This window comes from Agelaius phoeniceus, chromosome 2, assembly GCF_051311805.1.
Source record: "Agelaius phoeniceus isolate bAgePho1 chromosome 2, bAgePho1.hap1, whole genome shotgun sequence".
NCBI lineage: Eukaryota > Metazoa > Chordata > Aves > Passeriformes > Icteridae > Agelaius > Agelaius phoeniceus.
The window spans coordinates 108,509,620-108,527,551 of NC_135266.1; the positions used below are offsets into that span (position 1 = coordinate 108,509,620).

Here is a 17,932-nt window from a genome sequence, read left to right on the forward strand (position 1 = left end):
AAGTGGTGTGTAGTTTACACAAGGTGCATGGCTAAGTGTCAAGAGATTGTAGGTTATAAAATGAAACAGAGCTGTAACACTCAGCACTGAAAATCATAAACAGCACAGTAAGATTTCTTATTTGCTGGAGATAAGGAATGTTCATTGAAAATTATTTGGCAATAAGCATTCTTAAAGCACAGAGTTAATATATTGTAAGATATGTGTTAGCTGCAACAGCACAAGCCTGTGTAGGTGTTAGTTTTGCTATGTTTTTAAAACTGGCCTCTTTTTTTTTAATGCATAGTCTGGGCAGAAATGCTGTCTGTCACACTTCTGATAGAGCTGAATGAAAAAGCACACCTATCATTTCTCTGCTTTCCTCCATGGCTTATCATGAGCCCAAAACTAGGAGTAAGACATGGCATTTTAAAAATATCTCACGGTCTTGCAGATGTAAATCTTTGAAATGGATTTAAACACAACTGACAGCAAACCTAATGAACTAAGAAAAGCTGGATTTTTTAAGAGGAGATTCAAAAAGAGCCTGGTAGCCTGAGAAGTTTTGCATTTTTATTTCTCAATTGTGATGGCTTGACCCTGGCTAGATGTCAAGTGTCCCCCAAAGCCTTTCTGTTATTCCCTTCCCAGCTGGACATGGGGGGTAGAAAATATAATGAAAGGCTCATGGGTCAAGATATGAATGAGGAGATCACTCATCAGTTAGTGTCATGGGCAAAACAGACTCAACCTGGAGAAAAACTAGTTCTATTTATTATCAATCTAAGCAGAAAAGGACAATGAGCAATAGAACCAAATCTTAAAAACACCCTCCCCCCACATTTTTCCTTGACAGGGAAAGGGGCTTGTGGTCAGTTCATCACACCTTGTCTTTGCCACTGCTTTCTCCTCAGGGAAAGCAGTTTGCTTCTGTGCCTGGAGTTTCTCCTTCCCTCCTTCTTCACTGACCTTGATGTCTGCAGAGCAGTTGCTCTCTCATGAGAGTTTTGGTGGGCACCTTGCACATACCCACCACATCATGACCACAGGATAAGGCTCTGTAAGCAAGAGAGACACTAATTTTTAAGAATAAACAGTGGTGCTCTGTAATTTCATTTATATTCTGTGGATAGCATATTGAGGTATTTAATTCCAGCCCCCTCTAGATACAACCAAGAGGAGAATGACCTTTCAATGAAATATGAGTTAATAACACTACAGCACTGTGTGCTTTCTTTGAGCTAATATCTGTGCAACAAAATGCAGTCTAATGTGTATTGAAAATTAATTAGAATAAAGAGTGTGTTTTAGTAGTGTAATGAATGTAATCTTTGGTTACATCAGCAAATTTCTATTGCAATTAATAACAATTAATGATTTTAAATGAAGGGTCTGGGGAAAAGGATGTTTTTCATATTAGCTATATCACATGTACTATTTGTCATCTCTGGTTAGATCCTGTATGATTTGCATGCCCATCTTTTTTTTTCCTTAAGCTAAAGCATTAAGGAGAGATTAGTCCCTTTATGAGGAGCATAGGGGGGAAGATTGGATGTTCTTAATAGCTTGTCAAAAAGAGACAGTGAAAGAAAGAGGTTTAGCATGGTATTTGTATCCTTACATACATCTGGAGGCAGGAGAGGAGGTTTGCAGAGGATGTTGCTGCTGATGTCTGGCACAGAGGGAGCTGCTCTGTAACTTGCAGAGTCTGTGGGGCACAAGTGAACACTGGCAGATCTCAGCCAAGTGCAGCATAAGCATCTTTTCAGCTGTTATATTGAACCATTTGAGGAAACTCCTGTAAAATCAGAGATGCCATGTAGAGATAGAGAGGTGATGAGAGGTAAAATGGGTGCAGGCGTTGGTTAATTTTTGTGTATACAACACCAAGAGGACGTACCCCAGTGATGGTGGGATGCCCCCTCCTGTAGCACTTTTGGTTGAGTATCCCTTTTTTCTGATTGCTATTTTGCCTGTCACTGATCCCTTCCTGCTCTGCAAGTGGAAATATATTCCTTAGAGTTGTATGAGGAGTACATGCCCAAGTGAATGTGTAAATGACAGCATTTTTTTACATTTTAAATCCCTCAAAACTTGACATTGAATAAAGTCCTATAATTGCATAGCCCCACAGTTACCCCAGGGGTTTATAGACTAACCCAGGAGTTGCCTGCCATTCCATTTGTCTGAAGTATTAAATGCTGGGAGCAAAAGTGGTAGATGTGTGGCTCTGCTAGACTGATCAGCAGAGAAACAGTTAATAACGTTGACATTTAAATTGGCTTCATGTTAAGTGTCAGTTCTCACCACAGAGCTGAAGAAGAGCTATTGTTTCAGCCAGTCTGTTTGCAGATTCATGAAAATACTCTCCAGTTGCTTACATAAGGGTCAAGGTTGGAAAAATAGCTTTACAACTCCATGGACAGCAGCCATAAAGGAATTGTGTCAACTAGCACTCCTGCCTGCATGTTTTCTCTTTATGCTGTGTGAACTCTTGGTGATCTATGAAGTGATCACTCACAGTGCACTAGAAACAGTATTGTCACAGAAGAATGTTGTTATTTCTTTTTACTCTTTCTTACTCTGCAGCCTAAAATAGTTAAATTTCAGAGCACTAATGAAGTCACTAGAAGAGTTCAGAAACAAAATTTAATGCCAGTTGTAGTAGCCTCAAACATGGGTTTATCTGAATTTTCCACTCCCAGAAGGCTGCAGTGAAAAATTGTCTTGCAGGAAGAGGACACAGTGAAATTTAATGTAGAATTTCATTCAAAATACTCCTACTAATGCTTAAAGTATACTCCATAAAAGCCTAGTAACCACATGGTTTGTATACTGCATTTATAAATTTTAGAATATTAAGGTAGCCTTCTTTCTATTATCAGTTTAATAGCCATTAAAATTATAGAATTTAAAAGTAAAGTTTATTTCCTCTGCATTTTTTTTCCATGAAAGGCTTGGGAAAACAGGGAGGATGAAGCTCTTAGATATATTCAAGTGGGAGTAAGATTCAAGAGCTCTAACCACTGATGCTACTGGAATGTCTGGCCTGCAGGGATTTCTTCTCCTTTAACACATTCCATCTCTTCATGGGATACAAAACTTGTCATCTGAGTTAAAAACAAATTAACTTACACTGTCAGTGAAAACACTTTAATGGTAAAGTTTTAAGCCTAAAAATTATTTCAAGTTCCTATCAGTGAGTTCTGGGTTGGTAATTGCTTAACTAGCAAAATGTACTTTTTAAGAATATGACTTCTGGCTCAACTGCAGTACTGAAGGCACTTTCATTGCAACATTAACATGACTTCATCTTTAATTGCCACTTCAAGGTTAGTTACTGATTCAAAATACAGATTAGGAAATACTTCATTTCTCTGACAAGTTTATAGTAATCTTTCATGTGCTTTAGGCAAATAATAATAAAAAGGCAAACACAAAATTAGTTTATGTCAAACTACTCATGAGCTGCATGCTCATGTTAAAAAAATGCATCAAGCCAAGTTTATTGGGTGCATGTTGCCAGTCTGGGCTCAGATCTTACTTTGTTCCAGTCCATGCAGTAACATTTCAATTTTTCAAAAGCTGAAATGGGCAAAACCAGATAACTCTGAGCATCAAGGGTGCTTTTCTGAGGGATGAATGTATGACATAGGCATTAATAATATAAATCTCCCTGAGTGCCTGACAAATGTGTCTCATCTGTGAGGGAAAGGACTACTCCTGGTGATGGGGGATAGGTCTCCATGCCAAGTGATTACAAAGTCTCTTAGATCATACTTCCACCAAAGCTCCAGTTTCTGAAATGTGGAGCTCTGTCTGGAACTGAAATCGAATCAGAAGCCCATTTGGGGTAATTATCATGTGGTAATTCCCAATGAGTACATTCCATGTGCAAACAGAGATGTAAAGGATCTCTGCATAAGTTTAGATAGGATTTACTGAGTCACTGATTCCCAGACATATGTTTTGTTCTTAGCTGCTGTTTGTTTCCAAATTATTTCAAAGAGAACCGAAAGCCAGTCTCAATTTGCTTCCTTGGTTCTCTTCTGAGCACATGGCTCCTGATTTTGTAAGAGACTATGCATTTTTGTGTTCAGTCACACCTGTCTGTTTGCATGTAAGAGCAGTGCTATGGAGTGTAATGCTTCCAGATAATTTGGAAAACACTATATCCTTGGAAACAGGTATGGTTTCCCAGTGTTGGCCCAGGAACTGTAACAGCTGTCCACGTATTTTATGAGACTTAGACCACTTTGTTGAATGCCTTGCTTTATAACACAGTGCAGTGTGGGTTTCTGTTTTAAATTATTGCAATTGAGAATGTCTACTCTAACAGATAGAAATAATCTGCTGATCAAAACCCATAAGAGGTTTTGGACTAAAGCAGAACCTGAGTCAGCATAATTGAAGAAAAATCACAATAGTGAATAGCAGCTCCTGTCACACAACTCTTTTCCTGGTTTGTTATATAGAGTAAAGAAATATGGAATACAGAAACCCTTTTATATGATAGCTTGCAAACATGCATCACACAAAGAAATTCAAAGTAATATAGCATTGTCTTCTACCTTTCTCTGGCGTGAATGGCAGAGCTAAAAAATAAAAGGGTATCTGGACATGTAGATGTGAGGAGCAGCCATGCTGTCAGCACCTTGGAGATAGCTCCCTGGTAGCTCAATTCATCATGGCTGTAAGCAGTGTCTTAGAGCCACCCAGCAAAAAGCAGCTTTTGATTTCAGGGGCACAACAGAGTAATTTGTGACCAGTGCACGCAAATATATCCATAACCGTCACTGATTTAGGTTTTGCTAGAGAAAAAAACCTGACACTCCCATATCTTTCCCCAGAAAGCTGTTACCCATGTATGTTTGGGCTTCTTTCTTCTTCCACTTATCAGTGCGTGGGATGGAAGTGAAAATAACTCAGCTTGTGTCAGATATGCATTGCCAGTGGGCATGGAGGCTCTCCCTTCTGCTGCTGGATCACACAAGCCTGAAGCAGGTAACAGCTCACACTTCCCATCTCTCTGCAGCTTCCCTCTGGCTCCCTCCATCTGGCACAGGGATGCAGGAGCCAGTGAAAAGCTGTGGCACTGTGCTGGGAGCTGAAGTGCCAGCACCACAAAACAGAAGTGGAGACAGAAGCTTAAGCCTCCTTAACTGCCTCCTGTTTACCCTGGTTTTGGCCAGTAGCATCTCTCTCTTTGGGCTCCCTAATCATGGATGTTGAGAGCAATCTTGAAGCTTTGTGCGTGTTCTGCAAAATAGTCTGGCAAACAGGCAAAAGAAAATACAGTAAAGTCATTTGTGTGCCATCTCTTAAAAAAAAAATAGGCAAGCCTACAATGTGTACATACACAGATTCTAATTTATTATTTCATATTCTTTATTTACAAGAATGTATTAGATTAGAAAATATATACCTGGTATAAATTAATGCAAATTTTTAAACAGTTTAGATGTGACTTTTTCCTCTTGGAATATCCCTTTAGCAAGAAATAAGACTTCTTGAGTTGAGTTTCTTGAGTTCAGCAGAGCATTCTGTGAAGTTGAAAGTACACCACTAAAGCAAGTACATCCTTGTATTCCCAGTTAGGCTACTTGAATATTTAGGAATGAAATTGCTCCAGCTGCAGATGCATTTTTGCTATCTGTGCGTGTTAAAAACAAAAGAGGTGTATTTTTTATGCATAGTTGCATGCACATTTTTGAAAATATGGAAACTAGGGGTTCTGTGAAACACTGTGGAAAATTTATATCAAATTCCAAAAACCCAAATATTTTTGTTAAATATCTCTAACTTCCATAAATTTTTCTCTCTTTATTTTTTTATTTGATAATCATTAGTAAGATTGATGGCTGAGTGTGAACAGATACGCTTCCAAATGTAGGGAAAAAAAATTCCAACTGTGACAAAACCAGTTCAGTTCAAGTTTATTCTTAGATGCTTAAGTTAACACATTAATTCAACCTCAGTACATTAATTTGCTATACTTAAAAATAGTTAATGTGTTTTGTTTTATTTGCTATTTGGCTGAGCAGATGGTAATGGTTTTGACACAATTCAGTTTTTTATTTTTCTTCTTTTCTTTTCTTGAAAAAGACAAGGCTCTTTTTCCCACTTTGTCACAGCTGGTTACCAATCAATCTCAATTCACAGTACAGTGATGATAGCACATGTTGTTCAGGGGCCAAATCTGATTGGGTTGCATTTTCAGCAGTGTTTCATATCAAAAAAAAATTGTGTCTGTATGGCAGTGACTGTCAGCACACTATTGTACAACTGTCATTAATCAGAACTAGCAACAATGAATGCATTCATATGTGCCAGGACTGCCAGATTTCACTCAAAATCACCCAATTTCTATTAGAATTTCCTCACCAGCAGTGTTTTCTCATGTGCCTCTTGTTTCTCTCTTTCTTTTTTCCTTGCCAGTCCCCTGCCAGCCGCTTCCTTTTCGCTTAATTAAAGGCAGACCTGCTCTATTACTTGCAGAACAGAAATTATGTAAGGTGGTGCCCAAAAGTGGCTGCTTTGTATCTGGCACAGACTGACTGGCTGTTTAAAAGACCTCTCCCAGTTCAGTCTGATGGCTGAAGTCTAAGCTGAACCGAAAGGTTAAGCACCTCTGAATGTTTAACAAAGAGAAGTACTTAAAATCAATTAGATGTCCATAAACACGTGAAACTGATGTCTGACACCCTCTGGTTTTAGCTCAATGCTGCATTAATTGGCTAGGAGTCAGCAATATTTGGGCAATGTGTCACAAGTTGTTTCTTGACACTGCACATATTTTGAAGACATGGCCTTCTTCATGTACTGGCAACGTTAAGGAGCAATTTAACCACTGCACCCTGGTTTTCTGCCATTCCATTGTCAGTCCAGGAGCCTGGTTAACACTCTCTGTGATTGGTATTAGCAGAGAGGTCCCTGATCCTAATTCCAAGTGTTCAGAAGCACTAATCCAGGTGAGAGTGGACTTCCACAGAAAATGAGGTGAAAATGTCTTCCTATGGGGATTTGGGGCTCCAGAACAGAGAGGAGACAAGACACTGTTCAAGGCTGAGTAGGCGGATGCTTGAGAAATTCAAAAGGCCTTCAGTCTCCATACCTTGTTGTTTTGTTTATGCTGCTGTGGGTCAGGCTAAAAGCCAGTTTTCCTCCTTTCTCCTTCCTGTCTGCTTCATCTGCCAAAGCTCCTCCCTGAGCTGTGGTGACTTCTGGGGACAGTGCTGGTGGAACAGATGACTGACGGGCAGCATATCAGTACTGCAGGACAGCAGATGGTTCTAACACCCCACGGGTCCATCCACACATGGATCTCATTGCTAGCTGGCACGTTCTGTCAGGGTGGTCCAAAAGTATGGGAGAGGTGAACCTGTCCTTGAAGCAATTGTGAACTGGACCATGACAGTGACATGTTTACGCCACCCTCCGTTTGGTGACCCAAGTGGGAGCTGGTGGCTGTTCCCACCACCCAGCATCCTGGCATGCCATGCAGCTGGCTCCTCCACCCAGCAGCCTTGGCACAGTGTGCAGGATTGGCAGGTGCAGGGATAAAGGCTGCCGGAGCCTCGGAGGCAGCTGGCTGGCATGCCGGCACCAGCACATCCCTGACAGGAAGCAGAGTGAGTCAGCTGCAGCTCCCTGTCCCAGCCTGCCTGCATCCCAATGCAGGCAGCCCCTGTCTCAGATACAGCCCTGCTGCCTGCCTGTTTTCCTCTCAGCAGCATTAAGTGAAACACAGGGATGTTATCTGGCCTTTGAAAAGAAAACCCCATCAATTTCATAGATGACTAATTGTTGCCCAGCTTTATAGCCCCAATTCTGATATCCAATTCATATTTATATTACCACTGATCTTAGTTTCCTCATCATACAGGAGCTGAATACAAATTTATATTTTCAGCCTCCTAGAGCTGGCCCCATGTCAAGAAAATAAGCATTCGCTCTTGTCTGCAACTCTGCAATCACACAAGACAAATAACTGCTCCATCGTTGTAGGATAATGTTGTCATATTCTTGAGATTTTTAAGGGGGACAATTTGCCCTTTCTGTCTTATGAAAACAGTGATTTTTATTTGCCACTGACTAATGCAGCACAGCATGCAAAATGACATAATTTGTGAGCAGTCTAGAGGAAATGTTCTTTAGCTGCATGTGGCTGTTGAATGTAGTTGTAATAGATGTGTAGCTCTCCAGAAGGTGCATATTGAGTTCTCTAACATCATAACTACCTGCCCTCTCACCACTACCAATGGCACTATGCTGGCAAAAAAAATTATCCCTACAAGTTTCTAAAGTTTGCCATGACATCTATTTACTTATTTTTCCCTTTGGCGTATCTATTATTAATCAGTTAAATCTGAGGTACTGCATATACATGAAATTAAATGTAACTCCCAAGGAAATTGGTATTATATGTGTTTATGTTAACCTCAACAGAATGGTTAGCCTCAAATTCATCTTTATTAAATTATTTCTTGCTAACTGATAGAATAGACCTACTGAATATAGAAAGAAGTTTTATTGTGGTGACTGTGAAAAGATTTCTTGACTGCTCTTTGTTCTTGGAATTGCTAGGAATGCTCTAATTGGTGTTGTGAGCTTTAGTTAGACCTAATAGAAATTTACATGTTTCACCACATGGGATCTTTGAGTTAAGATGCTTTGAAGTCTGTTAGCACATGGTGCTCTCTCTGCAAACCTATACTAAAGGAACCAATAGCAATATATGTTATGTACACAAAAAAGTTATGTTTCACATTCCCAAAGGATCTAAAAATGCTCATAGGGCCTGACAGCATTTCTCTGACGTGTTGCATTGGGTCCTTATTTATCCTAACATTTAAGGGTGCTCTTCCATGTGATTTCAGTGTGTTTCCTGTACAAGTATATAAGGCCTTTCTTGCATAACAAAAAGAAAGTAAATGAGCTCTTCTAAAATTATGCCATGAGTGTGTATATAGTGAGAAATAATATTGACACCTCCTGAAGTCTAGATCTGTCTTTAGTTTCATGTTCCTATTTCACTCATACATGTGAATCTGAAGCCAAGTCTAGATTCAAGGTGACTTGATGTATCATAGCAAGAAGAGATGTTGTTGAAAATAATTTAACAAAATAATATCTAAAGAGTAAAGTATCTATGCTGATAACCAGGGTTTTCCTAATTTGGCAACCAAAGATATTTTATACAACATGAAGTCTCCTGCTGACTTTAATGAGCTTTGGATCATAGCCTAAAAAAGTTTGTTAAGCATGAATTCTGCAGATAATAACAATTTAGCTGAAAATATTTTTTTCTGGGTATAATCAGTCTAAGTGCCTTGAGAATACATGTTCACTACATACTGGAGTATGTTGCATTAAGTAAGTTTTATATATCCTCAGGTATAAAACTTAAAGTTTTAGAATTTTTTCAACAGTAGAAACAAAGGAATGGACAAAGCACAAATTGAATTGTTTCTAATTTCTTTTAAGAAAGAGAAAATGTCATTGTCCACCTTTATTGAATTGTTTTGTTGTATTTCTGTGAAATTGATATATCTGCCTTAATGTGCCTCTTCAATAAATGTCACCTTCCAGAGCTTGAGTATATTTTTTATTGTTTGCAATTGGGTAGTGTGAGATCCTACCAACATGCTCACTGTTCCCTAGGGGATTGCTGCTGTAGGGGAAAACTGTATATAAAAGGAAATTTCCAAATCAGCAAAAGGTAAAACGTGTGGCTCACACCGTTAAAGGCATGATAAACCTGAGCTGTCATGTATTGATAACTGATGTCTGATACCTTAATTTTATCTTATTGCTGTAGATTAAGGACAAAGTGAATGCTATTATTAATAAAGCCCCAATACTGAACATAGCAATACTAATTTTATGTAAAGTTTCTAACTAATGCAGAGCGCAATAAAAATGTCACGGAGATTAATGCTTCGTGGAATTATCTCATGCTGGATAATAATTTATCTTCCCAAGTTGGCTCCAAGATAGATTCAGGCTGGCATTTTCCAGGTGACAGCTTTTGTCCGTGTCTGCTGGCCACAAAAAGAGTTTTCCCTCTCTTGCTGTGACACAGGTACGACATCAAGGACGACTACACCCTGCGCATCAAGAAAGCCGTGAGCAGCGACGAAGGAACCTACACCTGCATCGCCGAGAACCGCGTGGGCAAGGTGGAAGCCTCTGCTACGCTCACCGTGCGAGGTGAGTGCTCCCTCAGGGGCAGCCTCTGTGTCCTGCAGGGATAATTGCTTTCTGATGAGATGGGCCACATCCTTCCCTGCCCTTGTTGGGGCTCCACACACCCTTTGCTGCTGCACTGATTTACAGCACAGGTGAATTCCTGGTCCTGCTGATAGCTCGTGCGGAATTTTAATTGATTTCAGCGGGATAGGATCCCCCTGCAGTTAAAGTCCTGTCCCAAGGTGTTTTTATTGAAAAGCAGATGCATATATGCATAAGCAAGCACTACATAACCGTGGGCATAGACATGAATATGTGAGCCATCAGCTCAGGCTGTTAGTCACGTTTCTTTCTCTAAGTACAACGAGTAGCGTAACTGTATTTATTAATGACAAACATAATACAGATAATATTATTATGGGATTAGCTCTGCCATAATTGAGCTCTCTATCACTACCCTTTATCCAAAAAATAAACCATAGCCAAAGGAAAGAGAAAATCCTAATTAAATTGTGTAAGTATTACAAGGTAAAGACTAATTATTCTCTCCTAAAATATTTGTGGTCTCTAGTATCCACTCACTGTTTATGTGCTGCTCTTTGATTTGGTAAGGAGGTTTTAAGGCTGGTGGAATAATGAATGCCCAAAATATCTTTCGTGACAGTACATATAGACATGCTAAAGATTATAGGGAGAGAAAAAGTTTGTAAGCTAATATTTCTATTTGAGTAAATAGAATATAATAGTTATTACTTCATTCCAAAAGATAAGCAGCAATTTGGCACAATAGATATCAGGCAGACACTATTTCACAGTTTAGTGGTGCATGCTGACGGTTTTCAGTAGAGCTGTGAAAGGTTAATAAAAACATTTTTAGCTTTATCTGTCCTCCTCTTTTCATACACATTAAATCAAATGTTCAAAGTCTCAATGGATTGCTTTATTAGAACTGGGGTCAACTGACCCAAGAGGCCAGCTTCCATTTCCATCCATTTAATGCATGGACACAGTTCAGTTTAATTTGCTGAATTCAAAGGAAAAAAAAAAAGCCACTGAGTGGCTTTGTAGGGTAGTATGTAACAAAGAAAAGAGAGCATTGTGATAATCTGTTGAAATATTACCTCAGTGTTCACTTTAGACTGTAAGTGACAATATGGCTCTTCCCATTTTGAGTTAAAGAAATAGGTGTGTGAGAGATTGCTCTTCCCTTTTGTAATATGGGAAAATTAGTCACCACAGCCAACTCCCAGAAACAGTCTCACTCTGTTCCTTTGTCACAGGCAGTATTGCAGTGTCCAGTAATTCTGGTAACCAATTCCCTGGCTTTTAAACACTCCTAGAACTGTGTCCACTCTGCACATTACTGAAGCAAGCCTTTTGGATTTGCTACCCTGACTTTTAATGTAAACAATAGCAAGAACCCAGCAAAAGAATCCTTTGAAATCACTGAAGCTTGAACCCAATGAAATTAAAGGGAAAAAAACCTCAAGGAAATGTGTAATTTAATCGATTTTCCCCCAGTAAAAGCATATTTTCATTATCTTGTGTATTTTTCCCTCTGGGTTTGTCATTTACAGTACAATACATAATGTTTATTCAATACAAAGAAGGCCATGATATAAGAAACATTCTATATGTTCATGGTATGACAGAAAATGAGAAAAAACAAGAAATTCGTTGGAGAAAGCTGTTACTCTGAATGTAGTGAAAACAAAGGAGTGGGAAATCTCCCATTGACTTTAAAAGGGTGATGAACAATGGGCTTCTTAATTAAGGAAAGCCTTAATTCTGAATTCTTAATTAACAGTGTTGTCTGACACTGGTTTTACCATGTCGTGTAAAAACCACTTAGTGTTTCAAAATTTACCCTGAGCTTCTCTTGGACCTTGCAGGTGTCATGTAGTTCCACCTGCACACCTGACAACAGCCCTGTAATCCTTAGCCCCCTCATTCATAGCTCCATCTTCTTAAAACAGAGGATGGGGATGCAGTCAGGAAAGTTGCATTACACTGTCACAAACAACAGCAGAATCCAAGTTCTGTGGCCCAGACTCCACGTTCTGTCTTGGAAAGATGTTAATTTTATACCTCATCTTTCTGCAGAAGAAGGAAAACATCCATAACACTGGAAGCCAAAAAGTGTTCTTTATATGATGGGTGAGAATGGCAGCAGACTTGGCATAGTTAAATGAAATGGGTACAGAGCCATGGAAAGCTTGAGAAATAAGGAGGCCTTCACAAGCTCTGTTACCTCTGAATTTGCATGTCTTACATTTGGCCCTAGCCTGCCCACAGGGGCTGGTAATCTTCTTAAAAATAAATTTAAAACAAAAATTGTGTCGTTGCTCAGAAATATGTAATTATTGCTGCTGATAAAAAAAGGGAAGCTTTGCCTACACAGATGCAACCTGGAGTCAATTTTATGTCCAAATTTTCAGCTCTTCTGAAAGAGATGTCTGTATTTTATTAGCAGAGGGACTGACAGCTCTCTTCCCCAGCACAAGTATAATGAAGGGCTGTTCTATAACCAAGAAATCACTTGTTGCAGCAGCAACTTTCAATCTCTGTATCAGCCTGAAACAGTATTAACCTGTCAATCATTTAACAGCAATTTTTTAGGAAGTAGAAGTTACCTAAGCGGTGATTTGGGAGGTTCTGGGTTGAAGTCCCTGTGGCCATTTCAGCCCATTTGTTATATTTTCATCAGCACTGTCAGTGATGAAAAAGCACTGTGCTGTAAGCTTTCATGCCCATTATTGAATAAGAAATACTGTCCTGGGCTTTCTGTAGCCCTTACTGCTGTACTGACTGGTCATGCTTAAAATTCATTTGGTATTTGACTCAGATAGCAAATGCCTTGCATGACATTAGGCAGCGTGAGACTTAAATTGATGTGTTCATTGGGATCTAAAAGTTTGTGCTAATGCAATGCAATTTTTCTTTTATCAGGCATTAACAATGATACTTGATGATGGCATGCGAAGATAATAAAAATGTTTCTCAGAGAATGGTTCCAGTCAGCTTGTTCAGATGCTGTGCTCAAGTAAATGGGATGATAGTGGCACGTGACTAAACAATAACAGCAGCCAACATTTGACTTAGGCTGCCATTTGAGGGGTTAGCAATCATGGTAGTATCCATAGTGGAAAGTAACATTACACGTCATGCATTCTGACAGATATTCTTTTCTTTTTTTAATTTCCTTTTTATGTTCTCACTACACCATTGTAATGTCAACAGCTCGCCCCGTTGGTAAGTAACCATCCTTCTATCCATTTTGGCATGGCTTCATGCAATGCTTCATCTTTCATTTGCAACAGCATTTCACTGGCTGGAATAAGCAGCCAGCGCTTAACAGCTGTACCTGTCTAACACCAGGCAAGCAGTTTTGTCTGCCAAAGTGCTTTTCCCAAACGTTGTATTTCCTGCTGTGTCGTGTACAAGCACGTTTGCCAAATCACCAGCGAGTCCCAGTCGGTGAAACGGGGTGGGAGTGCCGATACCAAGCCTCAATCACCCATTTAGATGTTTTTTTTTGGTCTGGTTTTGGGCCTGGTGTAAAAGCCACTGAAATCAACAGAAAGGGTTGTGTTGACTTTGGTGAGCTTCTCCCAGGCCCTAAACAATCAGCTCATCCTGCTTTTCCTGCACAGCAGAAAAAGCACAGGCTTTGCATGTCCCGTCTTTCTTGTATCGTATCGTTCCAAGAGCTCTGAAATGAAGAAGTCCTGAAATTGAGGAGGGGATGGAGTAGATTTCTGTGCTTGCTGAGGGAGTTCATCACGGATTTCTGCTCTTTGGTGCAGTTTGGAGTGCACTGTATAGGATGCAGGCTGTTTTGAATAACAAGTCCTGAGGAAGACAACCTCTAGGTTTTAAATCCCCACACAGAAAATTTTATTATTTCCTGTGCCTTTGAAATTGTGTAAATGCATAAAAATCTTACTAAGGATAATGGAAAACTTGCAACTGTCAGTAGCTGAAATTCACTTCTGGTGTTCAGAAATATCCCAAATGTACGATTCAATTTTCTTTCATGAATATTTACTCTGTGCCTACAAGGATTTAGTTTAGTGAGCTGCATTGCTCCTCTGATATTTGTAGTTTGTATTTTAATGTATCTTTTAGAATAATAATATGGTAACTCTGATTTTTTTGGCTTAGTGTAAAAAGTCAGTACTGGTGTTTATGGAGACTGATGAGGGGTTCAGTCTTTATTTACTTAGTCAAAACTTTTGTTGGATATGTGTTTGACTAAAGTTTATGAGTTTGAATTCATCTCAGCTCTTCACTGTTCTAAGTTTGGAGGAAGAACGATTGGAGTAATTTAAAGATAAAATCCAGGATAGGCCTCTGCTTCCAGAACTTGGGTGATCCCATCTTATTGACTTGCTTGAACTGACATCCATGGAACCAAGCCAAATACCTCCACAGTCACAGCATGGCTTATCCACACCTGGAGAATTCCCTGTGCAGAATAGAAATTTGCTCTTCTCCATTTGGGATTTTGATAGCAAGCTTTAAATCCAATCTCTGCTGTATTGTTTTGGCATTAGGCTCGTTCTCAAGGAATTCATTCCCAGGAGCTGCAGAAGTGTAAAACTGCAGTAAACTCAGGAGAAAATTCACCTGTGCTTAGAAAATGTGGTGTGAATATTTAGTGTGCTTCTTCATGTACTAAGAAATGCCACTAGATTACAAGTTGCTTGTAGATACTGTTTTTTACTTTGCTGACTCTTAAAAGACAGGCAAGGAAAAAAAATCATAACGTGGAAACTGTTTCAAGCTCTGCGAAAACTACATAAAATAAATGACTGGAGATTCACAAGAAAATGATAGGTTTCAGCAGTGCTGATAGTGTCTCATTTCAGAGCACTGATTCTTTTTTAAATTTTTTCAGGCCATTGAGTCATCCCTGATTCCATCTCCAAAGCTTATATAGCAGATCTTGGTCTCAAGTTACTTTATGTCCAAATATATGATTGTGTGGTCACGCAGTGGTCAATTCCACATATTCCCTGCCTAGGCTATTTTATTTTGTTGAAAGAGAACAACAGAAAGGCAAGAAATTTATCCTTCTGCAGAATTTATTTAGGAAACTGAAATTAGAATGGTTGATCTTGAAGTAATTACTATATGGGCATATGGTCCTTATCAAATTATTTAATTTAGTGATTATCTTTGTGACTTGTGAAAGGACTGTTGAGTAAATAAGTCTAATTCTGAAGATGTTTCACACAGAATTCCCAACAAGTGTATGTGGGGATTGCTGTGTATAAGCAGATCAGTCAGTCACTTTTATCTGATCCTGTACCTGTAGAAAGACAGTGATAGTGTCTACCTGTATAGGGTTTTTTGCTTAAGTACCTGAGATAAAACTAATTTCTGCAGTTCGCAGCTCTATTTCACTCACGACTAGGCACATAAGGTGGCTACCCATCCTGGTTTTTTTAAATTTGAATTCTGGTAAGACAAACCAAAGTAACTTCCCTCTCCACCAAGAATCCCAAGTAGTTGTCTGTTAAAATTGTCATTTAACAAGCACAGGGAGTCAAATCCTGTAGCATCTTTTTGTTCAGGAATTTAACTGGAATACAGAACAAAAATACCTCTCCTTACCTAAAAGAAGCTCAAGAAAACACTGCTTCATGTGATTAGCTCACAACTTTCTAGGAGGATGACATTTTAACAGAAGTATATTTGTATATTTATGTATCTATTAGCAGGGGAGCACTTAAAATTTTAAAATTTTTTCATGACTCCAGAGAGTTATCAAGGTACTTCTGTCTTCCATCACGGTCTCCAATTCAATATTTTGTCTTTATTAGGTTTTAACTAAAACCAAACTTTTTCTTTTTTCCAATGAAGAGTAGAGAACTATATTTTGAATTATTTAGATTTGTATTTATTGTTGCAGACAGAATAATCTTCATTTTCTAGTCAGTTTTTGCCTGTTTCAAATATTTGTACTCTGCTAGGTGTGATATTTTTATTCTAATTTCAGCTTGAGTGGAAAATTCAGGAGTTACCAATGACCATCTTGGGTTCAAGCACTTATTAACAAATGGTTCATACAGATAAAATGAGGTATGGTGCTGCCCGAGGTGGGTGGCAGCTGGTGAATTTAGAAGCTCTGTGCCAGATTACTCATCATGTTTGAATTTGCTGCTAGGAATAAATGTGTTGCCTGTTTCTAAAATAGATTATTTATAACCTTTTGAAAAGATTTCTGACAGGATTTACAACAGATGGGTTTAGGAAACAAGATATTTATCCCTATTTAGACCATTTCTACAGTTATTTCACTCATTAGGTAGATTTTCCATATGAGCAAGTTAGAATTTTTCCCATTTTTGCATTCTGCTGTATTTCTTCTGGCAGTTGGGCAGGAGTATGGCTGCTGAAAGAAGCACAATAGTTGGGAAGAGCCCAAAAGTTTCAGTAACAGTGACCTTCTTTTCAAATGCAGTTGCTGTACTGCTTTGAGAGGGAGGACCTTCAAATGGAATATCTATGAAGATCTGTCTGATATCCCAGTTACTTTTTTATTAATAATCCAAAAACTCAGTCAGGTGACAAAGTACCACTCAGTTTGCAAAATAATTCCAACTAAGTCCAAGTGAAAATACAGCTCTTTGTATGTCAGTTGCTTTGCAGCAAGTCAAGTTTACTTAGTCTTTTGTTCATGTGCTGTGGCTCATAATTTCAAAAAGAAGAGACTTGCAGGAAACACCTGGATATTTTTGCCACCAGGATAGAAGTGAAGTACTTGAACTTAGCTAAGGGACTAAAGGGAGACTAAGTGCAAAAACTAAACTCTGTCATGATGGTGAAGAGACAGCTGAGACACCTGCCCTGAATTTTCCAAATTTTCTATTAGTTAAATGCAGTCTGTTGGCATTTAAGTGCAAAATGACTGTATGATGCATTTCAATCTGCACTGGGAAGTTTTCATTACATAAATCAGTGTGGCATGACTGAATGGTCTGTTAAGAGTGGTGCAGCATGAAAAACAATAGAAAGGGCTGTATTTTAGAGAAGGTTGTATTAGGTTTTGTGACATTGCTCAGATGGTTCAGATTGGCAAGTGAGAAATAATTCTCTTTATTCTTCTTCAATCTGACTCTTGCAGGGAAAGTCTATATACAGTGAATGCTTTTATTTTTATTACATTCATGAAGATATCACCTTCACTTGAGACACCAAGGATTTATAAAATATCAGTAATGTGGATTGGTGTGTGACAGGAGAGATGACATCATGCTTGGTGCTACAATGCCATCTTTCAGTGGCAGAAATCTCAAATTTATATCAAAATGTGCTATCTTGCCTGTCTGGTACCTCTTACAGAAATTTTTGGGAGAGGGTAAGGACAACAGTGGACACTGGGCTTTTTGGACTTGTTAAATAAAAGAGTAAGACATCATTATTTTTTAAAAAGTCAGAAATTCTTCAGATTTAAAAGGTTGCTGTAGAATGAAATTCAGATTGCTTCTTATACCAGTAAGAGATTAAAATATGGAGCTGACTTGTTACAATTTTTTGTAGCCTATAAATGCCACTCTAAAAATCTTAAAGTCCTTAGCATATCTACTTTGCCTTAAGTTCAATCACTGAAGGGATCAAGAGTCCCATTATTTTAATTTTTTTTTAATTGCTGACCTCTAGCTTGGGGAAGTTTTAGGAAGTTTAATGCATAACTTTTATTTTTTAACTTTCAAAGTTTCTCAAAACATGCTCAAATCAGTGGGAATTGTTTTCC

At 38.7% G+C, this 17,932-nt stretch overlaps 1 protein-coding gene across 19 annotated transcripts in view; it reads left to right on the forward strand.

Annotated features, from left to right (window-relative positions):
- Positions 1-17,932, forward strand: part of ROBO2 (roundabout guidance receptor 2) — a 1,034,237-nt gene that overhangs the window by 898,789 nt on the left and 117,516 nt on the right. For 14 of the 19 annotated variants that reach the window (XM_077174511.1, XM_077174512.1, XM_077174513.1 and 11 more), the window contains 2 exons: positions 10,064-10,191; positions 13,411-13,422. In XM_077174511.1, the coding sequence (XP_077030626.1) occupies positions 10,064-10,191; positions 13,411-13,422 (140 nt within the window). The remainder of the gene's footprint in view (positions 1-10,063; positions 10,192-13,410; positions 13,423-17,932) is intronic. The other 5 variants (XM_077174510.1, XM_077174526.1, XM_077174519.1 and 2 more) reach the window with 1 other exon arrangement.